The following is a 27,111-nucleotide window of genomic DNA, read 5'->3' as shown; positions in this document are numbered from 1 at the left end:
ACAGTCAGTGTAGGGACAACGTCATCGATGCACTTAGGATAGAATTATGGTCAGATTTGTCAAATGGAGGGCGAGGGAGAGATTTGTACACCTCTCTGTGTGTGAAGTAAAGGTGGTCTAGAGTTTTTTTCCTCTGGTTGCACATTTAACATGCTGGTGGAAATTTGGTAAAACAGATTTAAGTTTCCCTGCATTAAAGTCCCCAGCCACTAGGAGCGCCGCCTCTGGATGAGCATTTTCCTGTTTTCTTACGGCGGTATACAGCTCATTGAGTGCGGTCTTAGTGCCACTTCTGTGGTGGTAATTTAGACAGCTACAAAAAACACAGACGAAAACTCTCTTGGTAGATAGTGTGGTCTACAGCTTATCATGAGATACTCTACCTTGAGACTTCCTTAGATATTGTGCACCAGCTTTTGTTTACAAATATACATAGACGGCCACCCCTTGTCTTACCAGAGGCTGCTGTTCTATCCTGCCGATACAGTGTAAAACCCGCCAGCTGTATGATGTTTATGTTGTCGTTCAGCCACGAGTCTGTGAAACATAAGATATTACATTTTTAATGTCCTGTTGGTAGTTTAATCTTTCTCATAGGCCATCAATTTTATTTTCCAATGATTGCATGTTTGCCAATAGAACGGATGGCAGTAGGGTTTTACTCACTCACCTATGAATTCTCAGAAGGGAGCCCGACCTCCGCCCCCTTTTTCTCTGAATCTCTTCACGCAAATGACGGGGATTTGGGCCTGTTCCCGGGAAAGCAGTATATCCTTCACGTCGGACTCGTTAAAAGGAAATGCTTCACCTAGTTTGTGGTGAGTAATCGCTGTTCTGATGCCCAGACGTTATTTTCGGTCACAAGAGACAGTAGCAGCAGCATTATGTACAAAATAAGAACATAAAAAATAAGGTACAAACAACGCAAATAACGAACAAATAACACAGTTGGTTAGGCGCATGTAAAACGTCAGCCATCCTTTCAGGCGCCATTCTACATGTCGCCTATGTGCAATTACAGCCACAACATCAAGTAGCTAGGCCTACAGTCATGCATCTGCAGGTCAGACAGGAGAAGCCATTCAGAATAGTAAGTTAACGTTAGCTGTAGTATCCGAAACCACCTGTATTATGATGATTCTATGCCATTATTTATGTATTTCTTGTATTCAGTATCTAGCTAGCAAAGCCAATAGTTGTTTATCTAATATGGTGACCGTTTTCCCTATGAAGTCTAGAGTCTACAGATATCTCTTAGGGCAAGGTTATATGCATCTGCAGATAAAACAGAATATAAGCTTTTGTGTAATTTTACCTAACACTAGTATTTGAAACCAACCAGTGCGAGGTTTGTCTATCATTTACAGTTTTGTATCATTTTAAAATTTGTGATGTCATACACAGTGCTTTCAGAAAATATTCACACCCCTGGACTTTTCCCACCTTTTGTTGTTACAGCCTGAATTTAAAATAGATTATATTGAGATTGTTGGTCACTGGCCTACACACAATACCCCATAGTGTCAAAGTCGAAATGTTTACGAATGAATTAAAAGTTAAAGGTTGAAAATGTTTTTTTTGTAATTAAGTATCAACCCCTTTGTTATAGAAAGCCTAAATAAGTTTATGAGTAAAAATGTGCTTAACAAGTTAGATAATAAGCCAAGGCAGAAAACTCACCAGCTTAATTAACAACAGCAAGGAGAGAGCTGTGACTTACTCATGCGATTAAATACTGGGGCCCATCAAAACAGCAATGCAACACTGGTCATATTACCTGTATGATAGCCAGAAGAGAAGCACCTTGGAGGGAATGTGGTTTCCAGTACAGGCTGGCAAGTGCTACACCGTGCCTTGGGAGAGTAAAAAAAAGAGTAAATCCAAGTAGGCAATATTGCACTATTGTCCAATGTGTTCACAGTCAGTTGAAACAAAGTTAAATGGAGACAGGCTGTCACACAGGTTGTGTTACAGCCTGATTTAAAATGGATTACATTTAGATTTTGTGTCACTGGCCTACACAATGCCCAATAATTTCAAAGTGGAATTCGCTATACTCGCATTAACATCTGCTAACCCTGTGTATGTGACCAATAACATTTGATTTTATGTTTTAAAAAAACATTGCATGTATTAAAAATTAATGTATTAAAAATGCTGAAATGTCTTGAGACAATAAGTATTCCACCCAATTGTTATAGCAAGCCTGAATAAGTTCAGGAGAAAAATCTGCTTTACAAGTCACATAATACGGTGCATTGACTCACTGTGTGTGCAATAATTTAACATGATTTTTGAAATACTCTCTCATCTCTGTACTCCACACATACAATTATCTGTAAGGTGCATTTCAAACACAGATTCAACCACAAAGACCAGGAAGGTTTTCCAATGCCTCGCAAAGAAGGGCACCTATTGGTTGATGGGTATATAAAAAAATGGAATATCCCTTTGAGCATGGTAAAGATATGAATTACACTTTGGAGGGTGTATCAATACACCCAGTCACTACAAAGATACATGCGTCCTTCCTAACTCAGTTGCTTGAGAGGAAGGAAACTGCTCAGGGATTTCACCATGAGGACCAATGGTGACTTTAAAACAGTTACAGAGTTTAATGGCTGTGATAGGAGAAAACTGAGGATGGATCAACAACATTTTAGTTACTCCACCATAATAACCTAATTGACAGAGTGAAAAGAAGGAAGCTTGTACAGAATACACATTTTCCAAAACATGCATCCAGTTTGCAACAAGGCACTATAGTATAACTGCTGAAAATGTGGCAAAGAAATTAACTTAGCCCTGAATACAAAGTGTTATGCTTGGGGCATATCCAACAACACATCACTTAATACCACTGTCACGGCTGATTTCCCCCTCTTCGTCTGAAGAGCAGTCCTATCTGGTGCAGAGACCACAGAGACAGGAAACAATCACCCACAAAGTACCCACAGAATATGGCTGCCTAAATATGGTTCCCAATCAGAGACAACGATAGACAGCTTTCTCTAATTGAGAACCAATCTAGGCAACCATAGACTTACAATATACCTAAGAAGAGAAACAGCCCCATAAACATAAAAAAAAACCTAGACAAAAACACATACATCACCCATGTCACACCCTGACCTAACCAAAATTACAAGGAAAACAAAGAATATTAAGGTCAGGGTGTGACACCCACTCTTCATATTTTCAAGCATGGTGGTAGCTGCACTTGATTTCTTTTAGGGGTAAAAAGAAACGTAATGGAGCTAAGCACAGGCAAAATCTTAGAGGAAAACCTGGTTCAGTCTGCTTTCCAACAGACTCAGAGACAAATTTACCTTTCAGCAGGACAACAACCTAAAAACACAAGGTCAAATACACACTGGAGTTGGTTAACAAGACAACATTTAATTTTCCTGATTGGCCTAGTTGCAGTTTTGACTTACATTGGCTTGAAAATCTATGGCAAGAATTGAATATGTCTTTCTAGCAATGATAAACAACCACCAACTTGACAGAGCTAGAAGAATCTGAAATATAATCATGTGCAAATATTGTACAATGCAGGTGTGCAAAGCTATTAGAGACTTAACCCCAAAAACTCATTGCTGTAATCGCTGCCAAATGTAATTCTAACACGTATTTACTCAGGGGGTTGAATACTTATCTAATCAAGATATGGTGTTTTATTTTTCATAATTCTTTTACAAATGTTATACATTTTCTTCCACTTTGACAAAGTATTTTGTGTGGATTGTTGACAAAAAAAATGACAAATCAATTTGAATCCCGCTTTGTGACAACAAAATGTGGAAAAAGTCAAGGGCTGTGAATACTTTCTGAGAGCACTTAGCACATTTAAAGTATTTAGTATTTAAAAACACACCAGGTCTATCTTGCACTTGATTTTATGTACAGACATGAATCTACTGGTTTGGATTCCAAACATGGGGAAGAGGAGGCATCCCAGCTCCCTCGCTGCCAACCCCCCTGACAGCCGAGGAGCCTGAGAGGTCTCTGGAGATGAGTCCCCCGGACTCAGAGCACTGTCCGGAGCCCACCAAAGTCCCTCTGCATGTCTTTCACGTAGGTTTGCACACAGGGACGGTAATACATTGAAATATGATGACGAGAAGTAGTGCAAGAAGTAGAGGAAGAGGTGGTTTTACTTAACAGCGGCAGAAGAAGCCCATGTAGGTCTCCGTTACATTGCCTGCCCACTTGCTTTTCAGCATAGCCATCATGGCCCCCAGCACAGTGTAACATAAAATAAACACCTCCCCTTGATATCATACATACTTCTGCCCAATATAAGCACGATGGATAAATCATTTTCAGTTTGACAAACTGTAGGCTACTAATTAACAACAGCCAGGTAGCCTACATCTTATAAGCTTCCCAGTAAAGCATTAAAAACAATCAAGCAACCCATAAAAGTGCTAAAAAAATAGCCCATTTTAACGCATGTAGCCTAAGAAACACGTTCCATTAAGTCAACAACTTATTTGTAACAGATGACATTCAAATTCTGAGTTTCTCTAAAACTCACTTAGTTAATACCTTTGATGAAACAGTCATAGCAATACATGGTTATAACAGCAACCGAAAAGACAGAAATGTCAGCGGAGGCTGTGTTGCGGTCTATATTCAGAACCACATTCCTGTAAAGCTTAGAGGCGATCTAATGTTAATTACTGTTGAAGTAATATTAACAGGTTCATCTGCCTCACCTAAAGCCCATTCTTGTGGGAAGCTGCTATAGACCATCAAGTGCTAACAGTCAGTATCTGAATAATATGTGTGAAATGCTTGATAATGTATGTGATATCAACAGAGAAGTATATTTTCTGGATGATTTAAATATTGACTGACTATCATCAAGCTAACCAATCAGGAAAAAACGTCAAACTGTAAACATTGTCTGCAACCTGAATCACGTTGTCAGTCAACCTACCAGGGTGGTTACAAACAGCACAAGAATTAAATCATCAACATGTATTGATCACATTTTTACTAACGCTGCAGATATTTGCTTTAAAGCAGTATCCAAATCTATAGGATGTAGTGATAACAATCTAATAGCCATATATAGGAAAACCAAAGTTCCAAAGCCTGGGCCTAATATAACGTATAAGAGGTCACACAATAAGTTTTGTAGTGATTCATATGTTGATGATGTAAAGAATATTTTCTGGTCTGGTGTGTAATGAGGAGCAACCAGACACTGCACTTGGCGGATTTATTCCAGTTACTAATAAGCACGCACCCATTAAGAAAATTACTGTAAAAATGGTTAAATCCCCATGGATTGATGAGGAATTAAAAAATTGTATGGTTGAGAGGGATGAGGTAAAAGGTATGGCAATTAAGTCTGGAAGCCCAACTGATTGGCAAACGTGCTGCAAAACAAGAAATCATATGACTAAACTAAATAAAAATAAACTACACTATGAAACAAAGATACATTATATAAAGAATGGTAGTAAAACGTTTTGGGGCACCTTAAATTACATTTTGGGGAATGAAAGCCAACTCGACTCCTTCATTTATTGAATCAGATAACTCATTCATCACAAAGTCCGCTGATATTGCAAACTACTTTAATTACTTTTTCATTGGCAAGATAAGCAAACTTAGGGATGACATGCCAGTAACAAACACTGACACTACACATCCAAGCATATCGGACCAAATTATGAAAGATAAGAATTGTACTTTTGAATTCCGTAAAGTCAGTGTGGAAGAGGTGAAAAAAATATTTTTGTCTATCGATGCGGGTGGGTAGAGTATTGGGCCAGTAACAGAAAGGTTGCAAAATCAAATCCGTGTGCTGACAATGGTAAAAATCTGTAGTTCTGCCCCTGAACAAGGCAGTTAACCCACTGTTCCTAGGCCATCATTGTAAATAAGAAATTTAAAAGATAAACAATGACAAGCCACCAGGGTCTGACAATCTAGATGGAAAATGACTGAGGATAATAGCAGATGATATTGCCACTCCTATTTTCCACATCTTCAATTTAAGCCTACTAGAGAGTGTGTGCCCTCAGGCCTGGAGGGAAGCTAAAGTAATTCCGCTACCCAAGAATAGTAAAGCCCCCTTTACTGGCTCAAATAGCCGACCAATCAGCCTGTAACCCTGAGTAAACTTTTGGAAAAAATTGTGTTTGACCACATACAATGTTATTGTACAGTAAACAAATTGACAACAGAATTTCAGAAGGAGCAGAAGGAGCAGCAAAAGGTCACTCAATAAGCACAGCACTTACACAAATGACTGATGACTGGCTGAGAGAAGTTGATGATAACATTATTACAGGGGCTGTCTTGTTAGACTTCAGTGCAGCTTTTTACATTATTGATCATAGTCTGCTGCTGGAAAAACGTATGTGTTATGGCTTTACACCCCCTGCTATAATGTGGATAAAGAGTTACTTGTCTAACAGAACACAGAGAGTGTTCTTTAATGGTAGCCTATCAAATGTAATCCAGTTACAATCAGGAATTCCCCAGGGTAGCTGTTTAGGCCCCTTGCTTTTTTCTATTTTACAAACAACATACTTTTAGTAAAGACAGAGTTTCTATGTATGCGGATGACTCAACACTATACATGTCAGCTACTACAGTGACTGAAATGACCGCAACACACAAGATTTGCAATTAGTTTCAGAGTGGGTGGCAAGGAATAAGTTAGCCCAAAATATTTCTAAAACTAAAAGCATTGTATTTGGAACAAAACACTCACTAAACCCTAAACATCAACTAAATATTGTAATAAATCCTTTGGAAATTGAGCAGGTTGAGATGACTAAACTACTTGGAGTAACACTAGATGGTAAACTTTCATGGTCAAAACATATTGATGCAGTATTAGCTAAGATGGGGTGAAATCTGTCTATAATAAAGCAATGATCTGCCTTATCAACACTATCAACAAGGCAGGTCCTACAGGCCCTAGTTTTGTCACACCTTGACTACTTTTTAGTCATGTGGTCAGGTGCCACAAAGAAGGACTTTGCAATTGGCTCCGAACAGGTCAGCACGGCTGGCCCTTGGATGTACACAGAGAGCTAATATTGTCAATCTCTCCTGGCTGAAAGTGGAGGAAAGATTGACTTCATCTCTACTTTTATTTATGAGAAGTATTGACATGTTGAATGCACCAAGCTGTCTGTCTAAACTACTGGCACACAGCTCGGACACCCATGCATACCCCACAAGACATGCCACAAGAGGTCTCTTCACAGTCCCCAAGTCCAGAACAGACTATGGGAGGCACACAGTACTACATAGAGCCATGATTACATGGAACTCTATTCCACATGAAGTAACTGACCCAAGGAGTAAAATTAGATTTAAAGAACAGATATAAAAAAAACACCTTATGGAACAGCAGGACCTGTGAAGCAACACAAACATTGGCACAGACACACGCATACACACACACACACACACACACACACACACACACACACACACACACACACACACACACACACACACACACACACACACACACACACACACACACACACACACACACACACACACACACACACACACACACACACACACACACACGATATCATACGCACTATACATACACATGGATTTAGTAATGTAGATATGTGGTTGGGGATCCATAATAAGTACAAATGTGCCCTGTCCCCTCTGGCCAGAGGAAACAAACATTTCATAATGTATTTCGCTATATAAGCCCATTTATTTGTGAGAGGACAAATTGTGAATTTGAACAAATTTGGTTTATAGCCAAGTGTCAGCTGGCTAGGTTACCTATACCTTTCATCCCAAATTATTGACTGAAACTAATCTATCAACATAGTGATGACAGACTGAATAACTTTTTAATTACAAGTGCATACTAAACGATGCAACCCTGCATAAAGCAGGATCAACCCTTTTTTTAATATTGTCCAACTGCGGTTGTTGTCTCTGTGCTTCCATTCATCCCCCCGAGGGTCTAAAGATTTTTAAAACTATGTGACCTGATTAGAAAACCTCAGCCCACTGTGATTGTTTTATGGTTGGAAAACTGTCCCATAGACATGTGTGTCATTTCACTATTAACAGGAGTTCAGCTATCCAGAATGAACAATTGTTCCACTGCACCAAGGTACAGAGAGGGATGAAAACAGAGACACCTTCACTCTACATCGTCACGATACAGACCTTCATATTTCATAGTCATCCCATGTTTGCTTCCTGTAAAAAAAATATATATATATCTATATTTTTACATGCTCTCTGTTTTCTTTGCATTAGATAATGCCAATTGTATAATGGACTCAATCACAATGATACTTTAGGTTGACTTGATGAAATATTATACTTACTGTATCTCCTTTGGTTTTGTTGGTCAAACTTGGTGTAGTCTGATCATTTTGGGCCAGAATTTGATATACTAGGCTATTTCATGCATTGCCAAAATTAGGGGGCAGGGAAGAAACTCGCTGCTGCTCCCCCTGTAGACATGTTATGCTTCATCCTGATGCTTCTGACAATATAGTAAAAGGGGTGATGTCTGCATTTTGAAAACTGCTGGTTACAGACAGGTGTAGTGTTTATGAGGAGTTCCCTTGTGTGTGTGTTGTTGCATGTGCTGTAAGCCCACAGGCAGGTTTTTTTCCCCCTGCTTGGCAGAGATTTTTAGAAAAGGTACAATTGTGAACCTGTGATCCGTGTTAATTCCACAAAGTTATAGCTAGCGCATAGTAGCGCTGCAGTGAGGAGGAGGGGCGCATAACCCTGTGACCTAGCTCTACCTCGCTCTCCCTGTGTGAGAGAGCTGCTCACTATGACAGACAGTCCAACACTGAGTCAGAGAGGTTTAGGTACTTTTAGAAATTTCCAGAAATTTGCCGTTGTTCCCCGTTAAGAACTCTATTCAATCAGATACGCTCTAACCGACATCCGCATAGCGGTCGTTTTGGCCAGGTCAGAGGTGGAACTGTGTTAGAGCTGTCAAATCCACAAGTGGCTACTCGCATTATACCCACAGTAAAGCAGACATTGCCATTCGCTGCATGGAGTCGCATTAAGAGAAATCCCATGGAGCCTTGTTTACAAGTTTGAACACTGGAATGTCAGATGTAATCTACACTTCGACTAGGATGATGGAAATCCTAATTATTTAGTTTAACTTTCAGGCCATGTTTGATATAATGGTCCACCAGCACTTCTGCAAATTTGCCAGAAAGTGTCTGGTAATGAGATTAGCCGTCTTCTAATGCTGTCTCCAGTTAATTATTTACCTCGGTGATTGACACGCAGCAAATCCTGGGAGGAGATGACGCTAAATTGAAATGACATTTGTCTAAAGTATTAAATAAAGTGTACAGAATCTGAAAGATACAGTATTCACTCTGAGTTAGGCAAAATGGCATTGGAATATCATGCTCCACACTCATTGAATGAATTGAACTCCAGTTAGATGTTTTGGTGCTCGTAAGACAGTTTAAATGCACATTACATGAGCATTTTATTATAAATTGTGATTGCTTTTTGCAATGTGTGTTTATCTTATAGAAATGTATTTATTTGAATCATTTTAATCTCCTTCTTGTACTTTTTAAATGTTATAATTTCGTTTGGTTTTAAATTCGTATTAATTGCTGTGTTGTTTTTATTGTTGTATCATAGGGCACAACTGTAAAATATACTCTGTCTCCGCTTGTTTCCTCTGTTTTAAATAAAGGCTAATAAATAAAAAATGTAAATGACCTCGAGGGAAATTATTGAAAAGAATGTAGTAGGACACCAACGTTTTCATAGATTCAACATGGATGGTTGGCAAAAGGGAAGCTTCTTTGACGTTGTTGTCTGACACTCATCTCCCTCTCCTCAGGAGCTGACTCAGAGGCTGACCGAGGAGATCTCTTGCAAGCACTCCCTTCTTAGCGAGGAACCGGCCACTGCCTTACAGGGGAAAGACCTCTACGAACTGGAGGTACTCACATTATAGCAGAATTCATACTACACATTCGCTCAGTCTATTCATACGACATCATTCGCGGATTATTCAAAAGTAGATACGTGCTGGATCCTCCAAAATTGTATCCATAAAAAAATGATATGGACGGCACTCCAAAGGGTACATTTTATTATTATTATTAAACCTCAATTGACGAATTATCTTAACACTTATGTCTTTTTTTAACCTCCATTTGTTGTGTTGTGCTGTAGGTGATCCTACGGGTCAGGGACACAGAGCTGCAGTGCCTCAAACAGGAGACCAACTCTCTGAAGGAGGAACTGAAAGCTGTTCACAGGGTACATGCATTCACCTCCAAGCATTTAGAAAATACTCAGAGAAATGATCCAATCTTTTGATTGTACCTCGACTCATGTTGGTTGAGCGCCCCCCACTTCTTTCCATTAACAACATTAATTTACAGACACTGTAGTAAACTACAGTCAAATCATATGTGGTTTCCTTTGAAAGATAACTTCCATAGGCAGCCTACTCTATTTCATTGAGATTGCACATATACTAGGCCTGGGCACTTAATCTCGCACGCCCAAATAGGAGAGGAGAGGTAAATGCCGACCACCCCCAATGATCTGCCCTCTACATCAATGCCCTCTAGCAGATGCTTTTTACATTTTTTTTTCAATGGAAAATTAACAATGACTATGTCCGAATACCCATAAGATCGTACTAAATAGTAGTTTTATAGTATGTGGTATTTCGAAAATAGTACTCTGGATGCATAATCTAATGCGTGATTGCGTTGACTCCCACCATTCGTTAATTTTGGTACAGCCCATCAATTTATCTGATTAGCAGGTGTTGTCAAACAGCTGAGTCGGAAAAGCTGAGTGAATTATTCTAGATCAAACGCTGAAATTAGTATGCAGTTTAAGTATGTAGTAGGCTAGTATGGGTATTCAGATCCGGCCAATGTATATGTGTTTCAAGGAGGGATGGGATTTGAAATAATTTTCCTATTCATATAGTATCATACATGTTTGTCGGACATCCAGATATTTGAAATAGGAGCAACATGTAATATTTTTGCATTGTAATTTCAGAAAATGTCTTCAATATACAGTGGGGCAAAAAAGTATTTAGTCAGCCACCAATTGTGCAAGTTCTCCCACTTAAAAAGATGAGAGAGGCCTGTCATTTTCATCATAGGTACACTTCAACTATGACAGACAAAATGAGAAAAAAAATCCAGAAAATCACATTGTAGGATTTGTAATGAATTTATTTGCAAATTATGGTGGAAAATAAGTATTTGGTCAATAACAAAAGTTTATCTCAATACTTTGTTATATATCCTTTGTTGGCAGTGACAGAGGTCAAACGTTTTCTGTAAGTCTTCACAAGGTTTTCACACACTGTTGCTGGTATTTTGGCCCATTCCTCCATGCAGCTCTCCCTAGAGCAGTGATGTTTTGGGGCTGTTGCTGGGCAACACAGACTTTCAACTCCCTCCAAAGATTTTCTATGGGGTTGAGATCTGGAGACTGGCAAGGCCACTCCAGGACCTTGAAATGCTTCTTACGCAGCCACTCCTTCTTTGCCCGGGTGGTGTGTTTGGGATCATTGTCATGCTGAAAGACCCAGCCACGTTTCATCTTCAATGCCCTTGCTGATGGAAGGAGGTTTTCACTCAAAATCTCACGATACATGGCCCCATTCATTCTTTCCTTTACACGGATCAGTCGTCCTGGTCCCTTTACAGAAAAACAGCCCCAAAGCATCATGTTTCCACCCCCATGCTTCACAGTAGGTATGTTTCTTTGGATGCAACTCAGCATTCTTTGTCCTCCAAACACGACGAGTTGAGTTTTTACCAAAAAGTTATATTTTGGTTTCATCTGACCATATGACATTCTCCCAATCTTCTTCTGGATCATCCAAATGCTCTCTAGCAAACCTCAGACGAGCCTGGACATGTACTGGCTTAAGCAGGGGCACACGTCTGGCACTGCAGGATTTGAGTCCCTAGTGCCGTAGTGTGTTACTGATGGTAGGCTTTGTTACTTTGGTCCCAGCTCTCTGCAGGTCATTCACTAGGTCCCCCCGTGTGGTTCTGGGATTTTTGCTCACCGTTCTTGTGATCATTTTGACCCCACGGGGTGAGACCTTGCGTGGAGCCCCAGATCGAGGCAGATTATCAGTGGTCTTGTATGTCTTCCATTTCCTAATAATTTCTCCCACAGTTGATTTCTTCAAACAAAGCTGCTTACCTATTGCAGATTCAGTCTTCCCAGCCTGGTGCAGGTCTACAATTTTGTTTCTGGTGTCCTTTGACAGCTCTTTAGTCTTGGACATAGTGGAGTTTGAAGTGTGACTGTTTGAAGTTGTGGACAGGTGTCTTTTATACTGATAACAAGTTCAAACAGGTATACAGGTAACGAGTGGAGGACAGAGGAGCCTCTTAAAGAATAAGTTATAGGTCTGTGAGAGCCAGAAATCTTGCTTGTTTGTAGGTGACCAAATACTTATTTTCCACCATAATTTGCAAATAAATTCATTAAAAATCCTACAATGTGATTTTCTGGATTTTTTCTTCTCATTTTGTCTGTCATAGTTGAAGTGTACCTATGATGGAAATTACAGGCCTCTCTCATCTTTTTAAGTGGAAGAACTTGCACAATTGGTGGCTGACTAAATACTTTTTTGCCCCACTGTATCTAAAGTAATAGTGAAAGGATAGTGTTTCACAATAGTTTTCCCCTGGAAATGTTCAATTGGGCCCACACAAAATTGCATTCTAATGTTTTAGTCTACTTATTGGTCAACAAAAAGAAGGCTGTCGTTGTCGCATTGACTGGGCCTGAGCCGCCCACTAACGGTTTGTCTGTGGCACAATCAGTTAGTGCATGGAGCCACTCAAATTGACTGGATCCACTCTAGGTGGTGGACCATAGAAAGCTATTTGCTTTGGTTTTTGAAATGATTGATCTTGTCCAGAGAGGAGCTGGTTTTTACATATTATATATTTATATTCCTCTGAACACATTTCCGTTTGTATTCTTCTAAATACTTTTATGTTTGCTAGCTGGACAGGCAAACTCTACTGGGTACTAATCTGTAAACCAATCAAAACTTGTGTCTTATACATGGTACTATCTCTGCTGATCATGTATGCCAATCACATTATCCGCATCTAAGATAGTAGACAGCTGGTGAGTTCTGTCCGACAAGTTGCTATCAGGTAAAGTATTTTTTATTTATCTGTACTCTAACTAGTTAGAAATGTGATATCATCAATGCAAGCTGTAAATAGAGTCCCAACTGAGAATGCAGCAACCTTGTTAATGTAGACATCTTGCTAGTTAGCCAGTTACAACAAGTAGATATGTTGCTAGCTAGCATGAGCAGATAGCTTTATCACTAGCTAGCATGTTATTCTGGGACAAGGAGCGTTTTAGCTATCAGTTTATTCTAGGGCTGTCCCCGACAAAAAATAATCTTGGTCAACTGAGAGTAGTCTGTTCTTCCGACCAATCGATTAGTCTAAATGTTAAACGGTGTATTTTTCCATATACATAGTATTGCCCTCTTTGCCCTCAGAACAGCCTCAATTTGTCGGAGCAAGGTGTCAAAAGCATCCCATTCCAATACTTCCCACAATTGTAAAGTTGGCTGAATTTCCTTTGAGTGTTGGACCATTCTTGATACACACAGGAAACTGTTGATTGTGGAATAACCCAACATCGTTGCAATTCTTGACACAAACCGGTGCGCCTGGCACCTACCATACCCCTTTGAAAGGCACTTAAATCTTTTGTCTTGCCCATTCACCCTCTGAATGGTACACATACACAATCCAAGGCTCAAGGCACAGTCTCTAGGCTTAAAAATGATTCTTTAAAATTATCCACCCCGTTTTTTTCATTTTTTTCCGCCTAAAATAACATACCCAAATCTAACTGCCTGTAACTCAGGCCCTGAAGCAAGGGTATGCATATTATTGGTTCCAGTTGAAAGGAAACCATTTGAGGTTTGTGGAAATGTGAAAGGAATGTAGGAGAATATAACACAATAGATCTGGTAAAAGATAATACAAAGAAAAAACAACTGTTCTAGTTTTTTGTTTTTGTACCATCATCTTTGAAATACAAGAGAAAGGCCATAATGTATTATTCCAGCCCAGCTGCAATTTAGATTTTGGCCACTAGATGGCAGCAGTGTGTGTGTGCAAAGTTTTAGACTGATCCAATGAACCATAGCATTACTGTTCAAAATGTTGTATCAAGACTGCCCAAATGTGCCTAATTTGTTTATTAATAACTTTTCATGTTCAAAACTGTGCACTCTCCTCAAACAATAGCATGGTATTATTTCACTGTAATAGCTACTATAAATTGGACAGTGCAGATATGTCTATATCCTGGAAAATGTTATTGTTACTTACAACCTCATGCTAATCGCATTAGCCGACGTTAGCTCAACCGTCCCGTGGAAGGGATACCGATCCCGAAGCCTGTCTCCTCCCCTTCATCAACACTGATTGAAGTAGATTCAACAAGTGATCATAGCTTTCATATGGATTCACCTGGACAGTCTATGTCTTTGAAAGAGCAGGTGTTTCTAATGTTTTATATACTCAGTGTATGAATGGATAGAATCTAACAATCAAATGGCAAACAATTCACACAATGAAGTTATGAAACAACGAATGCGTTCAAAGTGGCGGGCGAGAGCGCATTCTGTAGAGAGACGTGCCTTGTGCATTTTATCCACACTCCCCTTCTTCTTGGACCGTCCCAGCGGCTTCCACCATGGATTCGTTCACTGAGACAGACTGAATCAGAAAGGTGTGTGCCATTACATAGAAAAATCTATTTGCAGCTTGCTCGGCTAAAATAATCTTGGTCGATCAACAGCCTATCGACCAAACAATTGACCAGTTGACTAAACGGGGTCAGCCCTAGTTTATTCTAAGTAATAATTCAAGACTACAAAAACCTTTGAAATCATAAACTACATTCCTTAGCCGTGATGAATTATTTTGATTCATTCTTGTCTCTCACTTTTGTCTCTATTCAGCTCTCCAGTGTCCTGCTCCCAGAGATCAACCAAGTGCTATTCACCAAGCCTGGGCTGATTTACTCACCTGTGAGGAGAACCATCCTACTACAGTTTGAACTAGCCCTGCCGTCACTACTTAGACATTGGGACCACATATGCGTTTGCCTGATGTATTTCCTTTGTGGATTTTGTTTTACACAGTCGAGTGCCTTTTGGGTTGAGGAACAACAACTAATTTAGACTTAAAGTCTAAATTGAATGTAGAATCAGTTTAACAGGTGACTACTGCTACTATTGTAACATTCAGCGGGGAGAATTATATTGTCTCCGTCAGGAGCCCATTCGTTTGCCATAGGTGTTAGAGTTCCCGTCTTTGGACCACACAAGCTTTAGATTGCATTCTGTTAAGGCACTTCTCTCTCTTTACATCGGTCAGCTACATTGGTGACCAGGGAGGGACCCTTTCGATATGCCTATGGGGCCTGGGCAGACAAATGCTCCTAGAGAAAAGGGGGAATAGTGAAGCAGGTGTTTATGACAGTTCTACAGTCTCCATCAGAGGCCCAGGCTTTTGGCATATATCATAAAGCTTTAATTTCTGTACTGCAACATTGTGCCCTTCATGGCACTTAATATACATTGATTGGTAGGTTACACTATATTTAGATACTTCAAATCTGGCCCCAGACACCTTTGCTATTTGTCGCCGTACTCAATAAATGGGGACACACTATTTGTGACGTTTTTTTTTTATTCTATTTTTTACTTGTAACTTTATTTAACAAGGCAAGTCACTTAAGAACAAATTCTTATTTTCAATGACGGCCTATGAACAGTGGGTTAACTGCCTGTTCAGTGGCAGAACGACAGATTTGTACCTTGTCAGCTCGGTGGTTTGAACTTGCAACCTTCCGGTTACTAGTCCAACGCTCTAACCACGGTGTTCTTTGTTCGAATGTATAGTGCCTTCAGAAAGTATTTACACCCCTTTTTCCAAAGTTTGTGTTACAGCCTTAATTTAAAATGGATTAAATTGCGATTTTTGTCACTGGTTTATACACAATACCCCTATAATGTCAAAGTGGAATTATGTCATTAGAATTTTTTTCCAAACTTATAAAAAATGAAAAGCTGAAATGTCTTGAGTCAATATGTATTCCAAACTTTTGTTATGCCAAGCCTAAATAAGTTTAGGTAAGTTTAAGAGTAGAAATGTGCTTAACAAGTCACATAATAAGTTGTATAGACTCACTCTGTGTGCAATCATTTTGTTAACTTGATTTTTGAATCTGATGATTTTGTAATTAAAATGTTTGTTGTCTTGCAGATGAATTGGAAATGGTCATCTTTCTGCTTTGTGAGATCAAGTGTGAATACGGAAAGTTTTGTTACGTTACAGTCTTATTCTAAAACGGATAAAAACATAATCATCAATCTAAACACAGTACCCCATAATGACAAAGCAAAAACATGCTTTTAGAAATGTTTGAAAATATATATAAAAAAAACTGAAATATGACATTTACATAAGTATTCAGACCCTTTACACAGTAATGTACTTTGTTGAAGCACCTTTGGCAGTGATTACAGCCTCAAGTTTTCTTGGGTATGATGCTTCAATCTTGGCGCAGTTGTATTTAGGGAGTTTCGCCCATTCTTCTCTGCAGATCTTCTCAAGCTCTGTCAGGTTGGATGGGGAGCGTTGCTGCACAGCTACAGTGTCTTCAGAAAGTATTCAGACCCATTGCGTTTTTTCACATTTTGTTATGTTACAGCCTTATTCTAGAATTTATTCAATTGTTATTTCCTCTTATCAATCTACACACAATACCCCATAATGATAAAGCAAAAGAAGGTTTTTAGAAATTGTTGGTATTTATTAAAAATACAGTACCAATCAAAAGTTTGGACACACCTACTCATTCAAGGGTTTTTCTTTAATTTGACTATTTTCTACATTGTAGAATAATAGTGAAGACATCAAACCTATGAAATAACACATTTCAGTTCAATGCGTTCAGTTGTACAACTGACTAGGTATCCCATTCCCCTTTTCCTTCACTCTGCGATACAACTCATCCCAAACCATCTCAACCATGATTGTGTAGGCCAGGTCATCTGATGCAGCATTCCATTACTCTCCTTCTTGGTCAAATAGCCCTTACACAGCCTGGAGGTGTGTTGGGTCATTGTCCTGTTGAAAATCAAATGATAGATGGGATGCTGTGGTGTGCCTAGAATTCTAAATAAACCTTGAATCCAGCAAAGCACCCTCACATCTCCTCCTCCATGCATCACGGTGGGAACCATACATGCGGAGGTCATCCATTCACCTAAGGCATGGCTGTTGAAGCCAAAATATTTGGACTCATCAGACCAAAGGACAGATTTCCACCGGTCTACTGTCCATTGCTCGTGTCTCTTGGTCTCTTCTTCTTATTGGTGTCCTTTAGTAGTGGTTTCTTTGATTTTGAGATGTGTCTGTTACTTGAACTCTGAAGCATTTATTTGAGCTGCAATTTGAGGCTGGTAGCTCTACTGAGCTTATTCTCTGCAGCAGAGGTAACTCTGGGTCTTCCTTTCCTGTGGCGGTTCTCATGAGAGCCAGTTTCATCATAGCGCTTGATGGTTTTGCGACTGCACTTGAAGAAACTTTCAAAGTCTTTGAAATTTTCCAGATTGACTGACCTTCATGTCTTAAAATAATGATGGACTGTAATTTCTCTGCTTATTTGAGCTATTCTTTCCATAATAGGACTATCTTCTGTATAGCACCCCTACCTTGTCACAACACAAATTGCGTCAAACACAATAAGAAGGAAAGAAATTCCACAAGGCACACCTGTTAATTGAAATGCATTCCAAGTGACAACCTCATGAGGCTGGTTCAGAAAATGCCAAGTGTGTGCAAAGCTGTTGTCACGTTCTGACCATAGTTCTGTTATTTTATGAGTTCTGAGTTTGAATTAAATATCATCATGAACACTTACCACGCTGCACTTTGGTCCGATCCTTACTCCTCCTCAGACGAAGAGGAGGAAATCCGTTACAGCTTTCAAGGCAAAGGGTGCTACTTCGAAGAATCTCAAATATAACATATATATTGATTTGTTTAACACTTTTTGTAGTTATTACATGATTCCATATTTCTTAGTGCATAGTTTTGATGTAGAAAATAGTAAAAATAAAGAAAAACCTTGGAATGAATAGGTGTGTTCAAACTTTTGACTGGTACTGTAAAAAATGTTGAGGAGTTTCTCCCATTCCTCTCGGCAGATCCTTTCAAGCTCTGTCAGGTTGGATGGGGATCTTTGCTGCACAGCTATTTTCAGATCTCTCCATAGATGTTCGATTGGGTTGAAGTCCGTGCTCTGGGTAGCCACTCAAAGACATTCAGAGACTTGTGCCGAAGCTACTCCTGCATTGTTTTGGCTGGAACATTCCGGGATTGTTCTGATGGCATTGAGGAGTACACCACATCAGTCATTGGCTTTATCAATAAGCGCATCAGGACGTCGTCCCCACAGTGACTGTACGTACATACCCCAACCAAAAGCCATGGATTACAGGCAACATTCACACTGAGCTAAAGGATAGAGCTGCCGGTTTCAAGGTGCGGGACTCTAATCCGGAAGTTTATAAGAAATCCCGCTGTGCCCTGTGACGAAATATCAAACAGGCAAAGCGTCAATACAGGGCTAAGATTGAATCTTACACCACCGGCTCCGATGCTCGTCTTTTGTGGCAGGGCTTGCAAACTTTTACAGACTACAAAGGGAAGCACAGCCACAAGCTGCCCAGTGACACGAGCCTACCAGACAAGCAACACTAAGGCATGCATGAGAGCATCAACTATTCCGGACTACTGTATGATCACGCTCTCCGTAGCTGACGTGAGTAATACCTTTAAACAGGTCAACATTCACAAGGCTGCGGGGCCAGACGGATTACCAGGACGTGTGCTCCAGGCATGTGCTGACCAACTGGCAGGCGTCGTCACTGACATTTTCAACATGTTCCTGATTGAGTCTGTAATACCTACATGTTTCAAGCAACCACCATAGTCCCTTTGCTCAAGAATACAAAGGCAACCTGCCAAAATGACTACAGACCCGTAGCACTCACGTCCGTAGCCATGAAGTGTTTGGAAAGGCTGGTAATGGCTCATATCAACACCATTATCCCAGAAACCCTAGACCCACTCCAACCGCCCAAACAGACCCACAGATGATGCAATCTCTATTGCACTCCACACTGCCCTTTCCCACCTGGACAAAAGGAACACCTATGTGAAAATGCTATTCATTGACTACAGCTCAGAGTTCAACACCATAGTACCCTCATCACTAAGCTAAGGATCCTGGGACTAAACACCTCCCTCTGCAACTGGATCCTGGACTTCCTGACGGGCTGCCCCCCAGGTGGTGAGGGGAGGTAGCAACACATCTGCCACGCTGATCCTCAACACTAGAGCCTCTCAGGGGTGCATGCTCAGTCCCCTCCTGTACTCCCTATTCACCCACGACTGCATGGCCAGGCACAACTCCAACACATCATTAAGTTTGCAGAAAACACAACAGTGGTAGGCCTGATCACCGACAACGACGAGACAGCCTATAGGGAGGGGGTCAGAGACCTGGTCGGGTGGTGCCAGAATAACAACCTATCCCTCAACATAACCAAGACTAAGGAGATGATTGTGGACTACAGGAAAAGGAGGACTGAGCACACCCCCATTCTGATTGACGGGGCTGTAGTGGAGCAGGTTGAGAGCTTCAAGTTCCTTGATGTCCACATCACCAACAAACGAACATGGTCCAAGCACACCAAGACAGTAGTGAAGAGGGCACAACAAAACCTATTGTTTAACCCCCTCAGGAAACTAAAAAGATTTGGCATGGGTCCTCAGATCCTCAAAAGGATCTACATCTGCAACATCTGGCTACATCACTGTCTGGTATGGCAATTGCTCGGCCTCCGACCACAAGGCACTACAGAGGGTAGTGCGTACGGCCCAGTACATCACTGGGGCTAAGCTGCCTGCCATCCAGGACCTCTACACCAGGTGGTGTGAGAAGAAGGCCCTAAAAATTGCCGAAGACCCCAGCCACCCCAGTCATAGACTGTTCTCTCTACTACCGCATGGCAAGCGGTACTGGAGTGCCAAGTCTAGGACAAAAAGGCTTCTCAACAGTTTTTACCCCAAAGCCATAAGACTCCTGAACAGGTAATCAAATGGCTACCCGGACTATTTGCATTGTGTGCACACCCCCCAACCCCTCTTTTACGCTGCTGCTACACTCTGTTTATCATATATGCATAGTCACTTTAACCATATCTACAGTTGAAGTCAGAGACTATCACAGTGCAGGTGCATTTATACGGAGACTTGATTACACACAGGTGGATTGTATTTGTATTTGTATTGTATTGGATCCTCACTGAACTTCTGGAGAGAGTTTGCTTCACTGAAAGTAAAGGGGCTGAATAATTTTGCACGCCCAATTTTTCAGTTTTTGATTTGTTAAAAAAGTTTGAAATATCCAATAAATGTCGTTCCACTTCATGATTGTGTCCCACTTGTTGTTGATTCTTCACAAAAAAATACAGTTTTATATCTTTATGTTTGAAGCCTGAAATGTGGCAAAAGGTCGCAAAGTTCAAGGGGGCCGAATACTTTCGCAAGGCACTGTATCTATATCCACAGTAAAACGAGTCCTATACTGACATAACCTGAAAGGCCGCTCAGCAAGGAATAAGCCACTGCTCCAAAACCGCCATAAAAAAGCCAGACTACAGTTTGCAACTGCACATGGGGATGAATATGGTATTTTTGGAGAAATGTCCTCTGGTCTGATGAAACAGAAATAGAACTGTTTGGCCATAATGACCATCGTAACGATGGAGGAAAAAATGGGGAGACTTGCAAGCTGAAGAACCCCATCCCAACAGTGAAGCACGGGGGTGGCAGCATCATGTTGTGGGGGTGCTTTGCTGCAGGAGGGACTGGTGCACTTCACAAAATAGATGGCATCATGAGGCAGGAAGATTATGTTGATATGTTGAAGCAACATCAAGACATCAGTGAGGAAGTTAAAGCTTCGTCGCAAATGGGTCTTCCAAATGATATTAGCTAGCTAGCTAGCTAACATTATCTAGCTAATGATTTGCCTAGTTAAATAATGGTTAAAAAATGTTTTTAAATGAGACCTCTGTCACAAACCTGTATTCATGACTCATGAACATACTTGCTACTAGCAAACAAGCAAATGCACTGTACAATGCTTCTCATGTTGCTCATTTTTTAACATAAAATTGGAACATTCATGCTAAAGCTAGCATTAGAAGCTAGGCTATCTGTTAGCTAACCCTCTACTAGCCTAAGCCTAGCCTTAGTTGAAGTGAAAATATGAAAGTGAAAATCTTTCCAGACTTACCAAACAAATGGTCCTCCTTGGAATAGAGATTAGTGCAGTTAAATCCTGAACAAGCCATGTTTGCCCTTGCTAACAAAACTGTATCCCATACCCGAAGAACAAACACTGGAAAGTGGTGCGATCATAAAAATAGATCTGACATAAACACTATCAGCCTGAAGGCAAGGAGGAGACTGGAACATCTTTCCCATGGATTGCAATGACCATATAAGTTCTAGCTCTTCTTCTCTACACAGGATTGTGACGTCAAAACTAGCTGCCGGTAGCAAAAACAATTATCCTCATTTCAGTGTGGGATTTTAAAGTAATTGGTTCAAGGACATACATCTGGTTAAAAATAGAAGCAAATATTCATACATGATTGTGTTACAAAAAATATTGACCACGAAGATTGCCATACTCCCCCATTGACTATAATGGGGATCCTGTTTCCTGGAAACAATTGCTTCTTAACCACCACATTTTTGGTCCTCCTGCAGACGAGTTGTGGTGTTAGCATTTTACACTTTTTGTGGAAGGGACAGATGGCAACACACCTTTGTTGGTAAATGCATCAACCGAATGGGACCGGCTAGAGTATTGTTTAGGGACAATGAGGGGACATTTGGGAGCTGCTTTTGAGAGGAAAGATAAGTCAACAAAGTGAATGGGCTGGGGGGCTAAAGAAGGTGTTAAAAGTCTTTGGAAGGCAGTTCTTACACTGTATGAATTGGTTTGTATGGGAGATTGAGGCGGCATGGCACCTCAATCGCTCTCATACACAACAATACATTTACTGTCTAAGCACAACCCTGCACAATCAAAACTCCCTATCTCATCTCAAAGTACTATCTGTTAACCTCCCCTAGCCCATTGACAGATCATTCTTGTCAATAGTAGCCCTTCTGGTCCTTCTGTAGCTCAGTTGGTAGAGCATGGCGCTTGTAACGCCAGGGTAGTGGGTTCGATCCCCGGGACCACCCATACGTAGAATGTATGCACACATGACTGTAAGTCGCTTTGGATAAAAGCGTCTGCTAAATGGCATATATTTTATATATATATATATTTTAGCCCTTTGCAGGGGAATTTTGTATTGTGTCTTGAGAATCTGTAGAGAGAAGAATGAGGTGGTTGTGTCATTACTGTTGTTGTCTATATGTTTTATCTTTCAGTGTCCCTTGTGGGTTTCTGCCTCACAATCTTGTTACGCTCCATAACTGCAAGGTGTGTCCACTCTAGAGGTCGACCGATTAATCGGAATGGCCAATTAATTAGGGCCGATTTCAATCTTTGCAATCTTGCAACCTTACAGTTAACTAGTCCAACACTATAACGACCTGCCTCTCTCTCGTTGCACTCCACAAGGAGACTGCCTGTTACGCGAATGCAGTAAGCCAAGGTAAGTTGCTAGCTAGCATTAAACTTATCTTATAAAAACAATCAATCATAATCACTAGTTAACTACACATGTTTGATGATATTACTATATATTATCTAGAGTGTCCTGCGTTGCATATAATCTGACTGAGCATACAAGCATACAAGTATCTAAGTATCTGACTGAGCGGTGGTAGGCAGAAGCAGGCAAACATTCATTCAAACAGCACTTTCTTTGCGTTTTGCCAGCAGCTCTTCGTTGTGCATCAAGCATTGTGCTGTTTATGTCTTCAAGCCTATCAACTCCCGAGATGAGGCTGGTGTAACCGAAGTGAAATGGCTAGCTAGTTAGCTTGCGCTAATAGCATTTCAAACGTCACTCGCTCTGTGCCTTGGAGTGGTTGTTTCCCTTGCTCTGCATGGGTAACGCTGCTTCGAGGGTGGCTGTTATCGTTGTGTTCCTGGTTCGAGCCCAGGGAGGAGCGAGGAGAGGGACGGAAGCTATACTGTTACACTGGCAATACTAAAGTGCCTATAAGAACATCCAATAGTCAAAGGTTAATGAAATACAAATGGTATAGAGGGAAATAGTCCTATAATTCCTATAATAACTACAACCTAAAACGTCTTACCTGGGAATATTGAAGACTCATGTTAAAAGGAACCACCAGCTTTCATATGTTCTCATGTTCTGAGCAAGGAACTTAAACGTTAGCTTTCTTACACGGCACATATTGCACTTTTACTTTCTTCTCCAACACTTTGTTTTTGCATTATTTAAACCAAATTGAACATATTTCATGATTTATTTGAGGCTAAATTGATTTTATTGATGTATTATATTAAGTTCAAATAAGTGTTCATTCAGTATTGTTGTAATTGTCATTATTACAAAGAAAACTTTTTTTATTATTAAATCGGCCAATTAATCGGTTATCGGCCTTTTTGGTCCTCCAATAATCGGTATCGGCGTTGAAAAATCATAGTCGGTCGACCTCTAGTCCACTCCCTCATGCTTATGCACCCAAAATGACTCAGGGCTGAGAGTCAGACTCGGCCAACGTCATGTGGTCCGATTCTTGGCCGCCTTCGGCAGTATTACTTATGGCTAGGATGTGGGGATGGAGTTATCTTGCCCAAATGTATTACTTGGGGCTTGGGCCTATTGGAGCTACTCTGTGGCAGATGATTACACTGGCTGCTTTATATAATTAACATGTCATTATATATTGTTCCATATTTTCTCATTGTTTAAATTCTTTAATATAGTAATGACTGTATGCCGTGGTAGAGCCATAACATTTTTGACATGCTTTTTTCTGGATTTTTGTTGTTGTTATTCTGTCTTTCACTGTTCAAATACATTTTAATTTTAATATTTTAATGTAATTCAGAAAAAATACTTTTCATTGTTGAAATAGGCCTGTAATTTTATTTTGCGCAAAGACTAATATTCATTCGATTTGTATATTCAACTAACAGTGCACATCTCTAGTTTCAAGTAGTCTAAAATAAATGATTGGCTCCCCGTTCCATGGGGGTTCAGAAACCATGTGTATCCACTCGAATTCACCAGATTTTTTTGTCAATAGACCGTCAAAGGAAATCTGGTAAAACTTCAATCTTCCCAATATGTGTATGCAGGATAAGGCATACGCCAAAGACAAGCTCAAAGCCCTGTATTCTGAGCTGAGCTTCAGCCGGTCCAAGGTCCAATGTGACATTCCCAAACTGCGAGAGGAGCTCCAGACTGCAACAGGGTCTCCCAGGGATGAGGGCAGGGGCGGCGACGGCTCCAATTCTGCTCAGGCTTACGGTAAGACATGCACACACAAACACCCCCACCCCACACAGTGCAACCTCTTCACACTCATATGTGCACACCTGCATGCACACGTACGAATAATCCTACTGGCATGTATAGTGACTTAGGACTTCTCTCTATGCATACACTGTAGACATAGTGAAGTTGACAAGCAACCCTGATTTCCTGAAGAAGGAGAGGTCGACACTCACCAGGCAAATCAGAGGGGTCAGGTCAAAGGTGAGAGGTCAGGGGCGAGGTACAGTGCCTTGCAAAAGTATTCATCCCCCTTGGCAAGTTTCCTATTTTTTTGCATTACATCCTGTAATTTAAATTGATTTTAATTTTGATTTCATGTAATGGACATACTGAAAATAGTCCAAATTGTTGAAATGGAAAAAAATTACTTGTTTCAAAAAATTCTCAAAAATAAAAAATGTAAAAGTGGTGCGTGCATATATATCCACCCCCTTTGCTATGAAGCTCCTAAATTAGATCTGGTGCCAACAATTACCTTCAGAAGTCACAAAATTAGTTATATATATATATATATATATATATGCCATTTAGCAGACGCTTTTATCCAAAGCGACTTACAGTCATGTGTGCATACATTCTATGTATGGGTGGTCCCGGGAATCGAACCCACTACCCTGGCGTTACAAGCGCCATGCTCTACCAACTGAGCTACAGAAGGACCACCTGTGTCACATGATCTCAGTATATACACCAGTATATACACCAGTATGTATATACACCTGTACTGTTCTGAAAAGCCCCAGAGTCTGGAACACCACTAAGCAAGGGGCACCACCAAGCAAGCGGCACCATGAAAACCAAGAAGCTCTTCAAACAGGTCAGGGACAAAGTTGTGGAGAAGTACAGATCAGGGTTGGGTTATAAAATAATATCTGAAACTTTTAACAACCCATGGTGCACCATTATATCCATTATTAAAACATGTAAAGAATATGGCACCACAACAAACCTGCCAAGAGAGGGCCACCCTCCAAAACTCACGGACCAGGCAAGGAGGGCACTAATCAGAGAGACAACAAAGAGACCAAAGATAACCCTGAAGGAGCTGCAAAGTCCCACAGCAGAGATTGGAGTATCTGTCCATGGGACCACTTTAAGCCGTACACTCAACAGAGCTGGGCTTTACGGAAGAGTGGCCAGACAGAAGCCATTGATTAAAGAAAAGATAAGCAAACACATTTGATGTTTGCCAAAAGGCATGTGGGAGACTCCCCAAACATATGGAAGAAGGTACTCTGGTCAGATGAGACTAAAATGTAGCTTTTTGGCCATCAAGACAAATGCTATGTCTGGTGCAAACCCAACACCTCTCATCACCCTGAGAACACCAGCCCCACAGTGAAGCATGGTGGTGGCAGCATCATACTGTGGGAATGTTTTTCATCAGCAGGGACTGGGAAACTGGTCAGAATTGAAGGAATGATGGATGGCGCTAAATACAAGTGGTCCTTCTGTAGCTCAGTTGGTAGAGCATGGCGCTTGTAACGCCAGGGTAGTGGGTTCGATCCCCGGGACCACCCATACGTAGAATGTATGCACACATGACTGTAAGTCGCTTTGGATAAAAGCGTCTGATAAATGGCATATATTATTATATTATTATTATTATTATTACAAGGACATTCTTGAGGGAAACATGTTTCAGTCTTCCAGAGATTTGAGACTGGGACGAAGATTCACCTTCCAGCAGGTCAATGACCCTAAGCATACTGATAAAGCAACACTCGAGTGGTTTTAGGGGAAACATTTAAATGTCTTGGATTGGCCTATTTAAAGCCCAGACCTCAATCCAATTGAGAATCTGTGGTATGACTTAAAGATTGCTGTGTACCAGTGAACCCATCCAACTTGAAGGAGCTGGAGCAGTTTTGCCTTAACTTCTCTCGGGTATGCCAACATCCAGTGAGATTTCAGAGCGCCACATTCAAATACAGAAATACTCAATATAAAAATTCAGAAAAGATACAACTATTTTACATAGTTTTAAAGATCCAACCACGTTGTTAGATTTAAAAAATGCTTTACTGCGAAAGGATACCTTACAATTATTTGAGAACATAGCCCAGCAGACAAATCATTACAAACAGTAACCAGCCAAGTAGAAGAGTTACACAAGTCAGTAATAGAGATAAACTTAATCTCTTACCTTTGATGATCTTCATATGGTTGCACTCAGAAGACATTAATTTATTCAATAAATGTTCCTTTTGTTCGATAAAGTCACTCTTTATATCCGAAAACCTCCGTTTTGTTCACGCGTTTTCTTCAGTAATCCACAGGCTCAAACGCAGTCACAACAGGCAGAGAAAACATCTAAATTGTATCCGTAAAGTTCATAGAAACATGTCAATCGATGTTTATATTCAATTCACAGGTTGTTTTTAGCCGAAATAATCGATAATATTTCAACCGGACAATAACGTTGTCAATGTAAAAGGTAAACAAGAAAGGTACTCTCTCGGTCGTGCGCA

General features: G+C 40.5%; 1 protein-coding gene across 2 annotated transcripts in view; it reads left to right on the top strand.

Annotated features, from left to right (window-relative positions):
• LOC118374817 (plectin-like) overlaps positions 1 to 27,111 on the top strand; it is a 78,510-nt gene that overhangs the window by 49,922 nt on the left and 1,477 nt on the right. The window contains exons 17-20 of one of the 2 annotated variants that reach the window (XM_035761298.2): positions 9,857 to 9,958; positions 10,195 to 10,281; positions 24,442 to 24,613; positions 24,756 to 24,841. In XM_035761298.2, the coding sequence (XP_035617191.2) occupies positions 9,857 to 9,958; positions 10,195 to 10,281; positions 24,442 to 24,613; positions 24,756 to 24,841 (447 nt within the window). Of the gene's footprint in view, positions 1 to 9,856; positions 9,959 to 10,194; positions 10,282 to 15,019; positions 16,257 to 24,441; positions 24,614 to 24,755; positions 24,842 to 27,111 lie in introns of those variants that run through there. The other variant, XM_052518332.1, reaches the window with a different exon arrangement.

Source organism: Oncorhynchus keta, chromosome 5 (genome assembly GCF_023373465.1).
Source record: "Oncorhynchus keta strain PuntledgeMale-10-30-2019 chromosome 5, Oket_V2, whole genome shotgun sequence".
Classification (NCBI taxonomy): domain Eukaryota; kingdom Metazoa; phylum Chordata; class Actinopteri; order Salmoniformes; family Salmonidae; genus Oncorhynchus; species Oncorhynchus keta.
The sequence above is the reverse complement of the archived record's forward strand: the minus strand, read 5'-3'. Positions and strand labels throughout refer to the sequence as shown.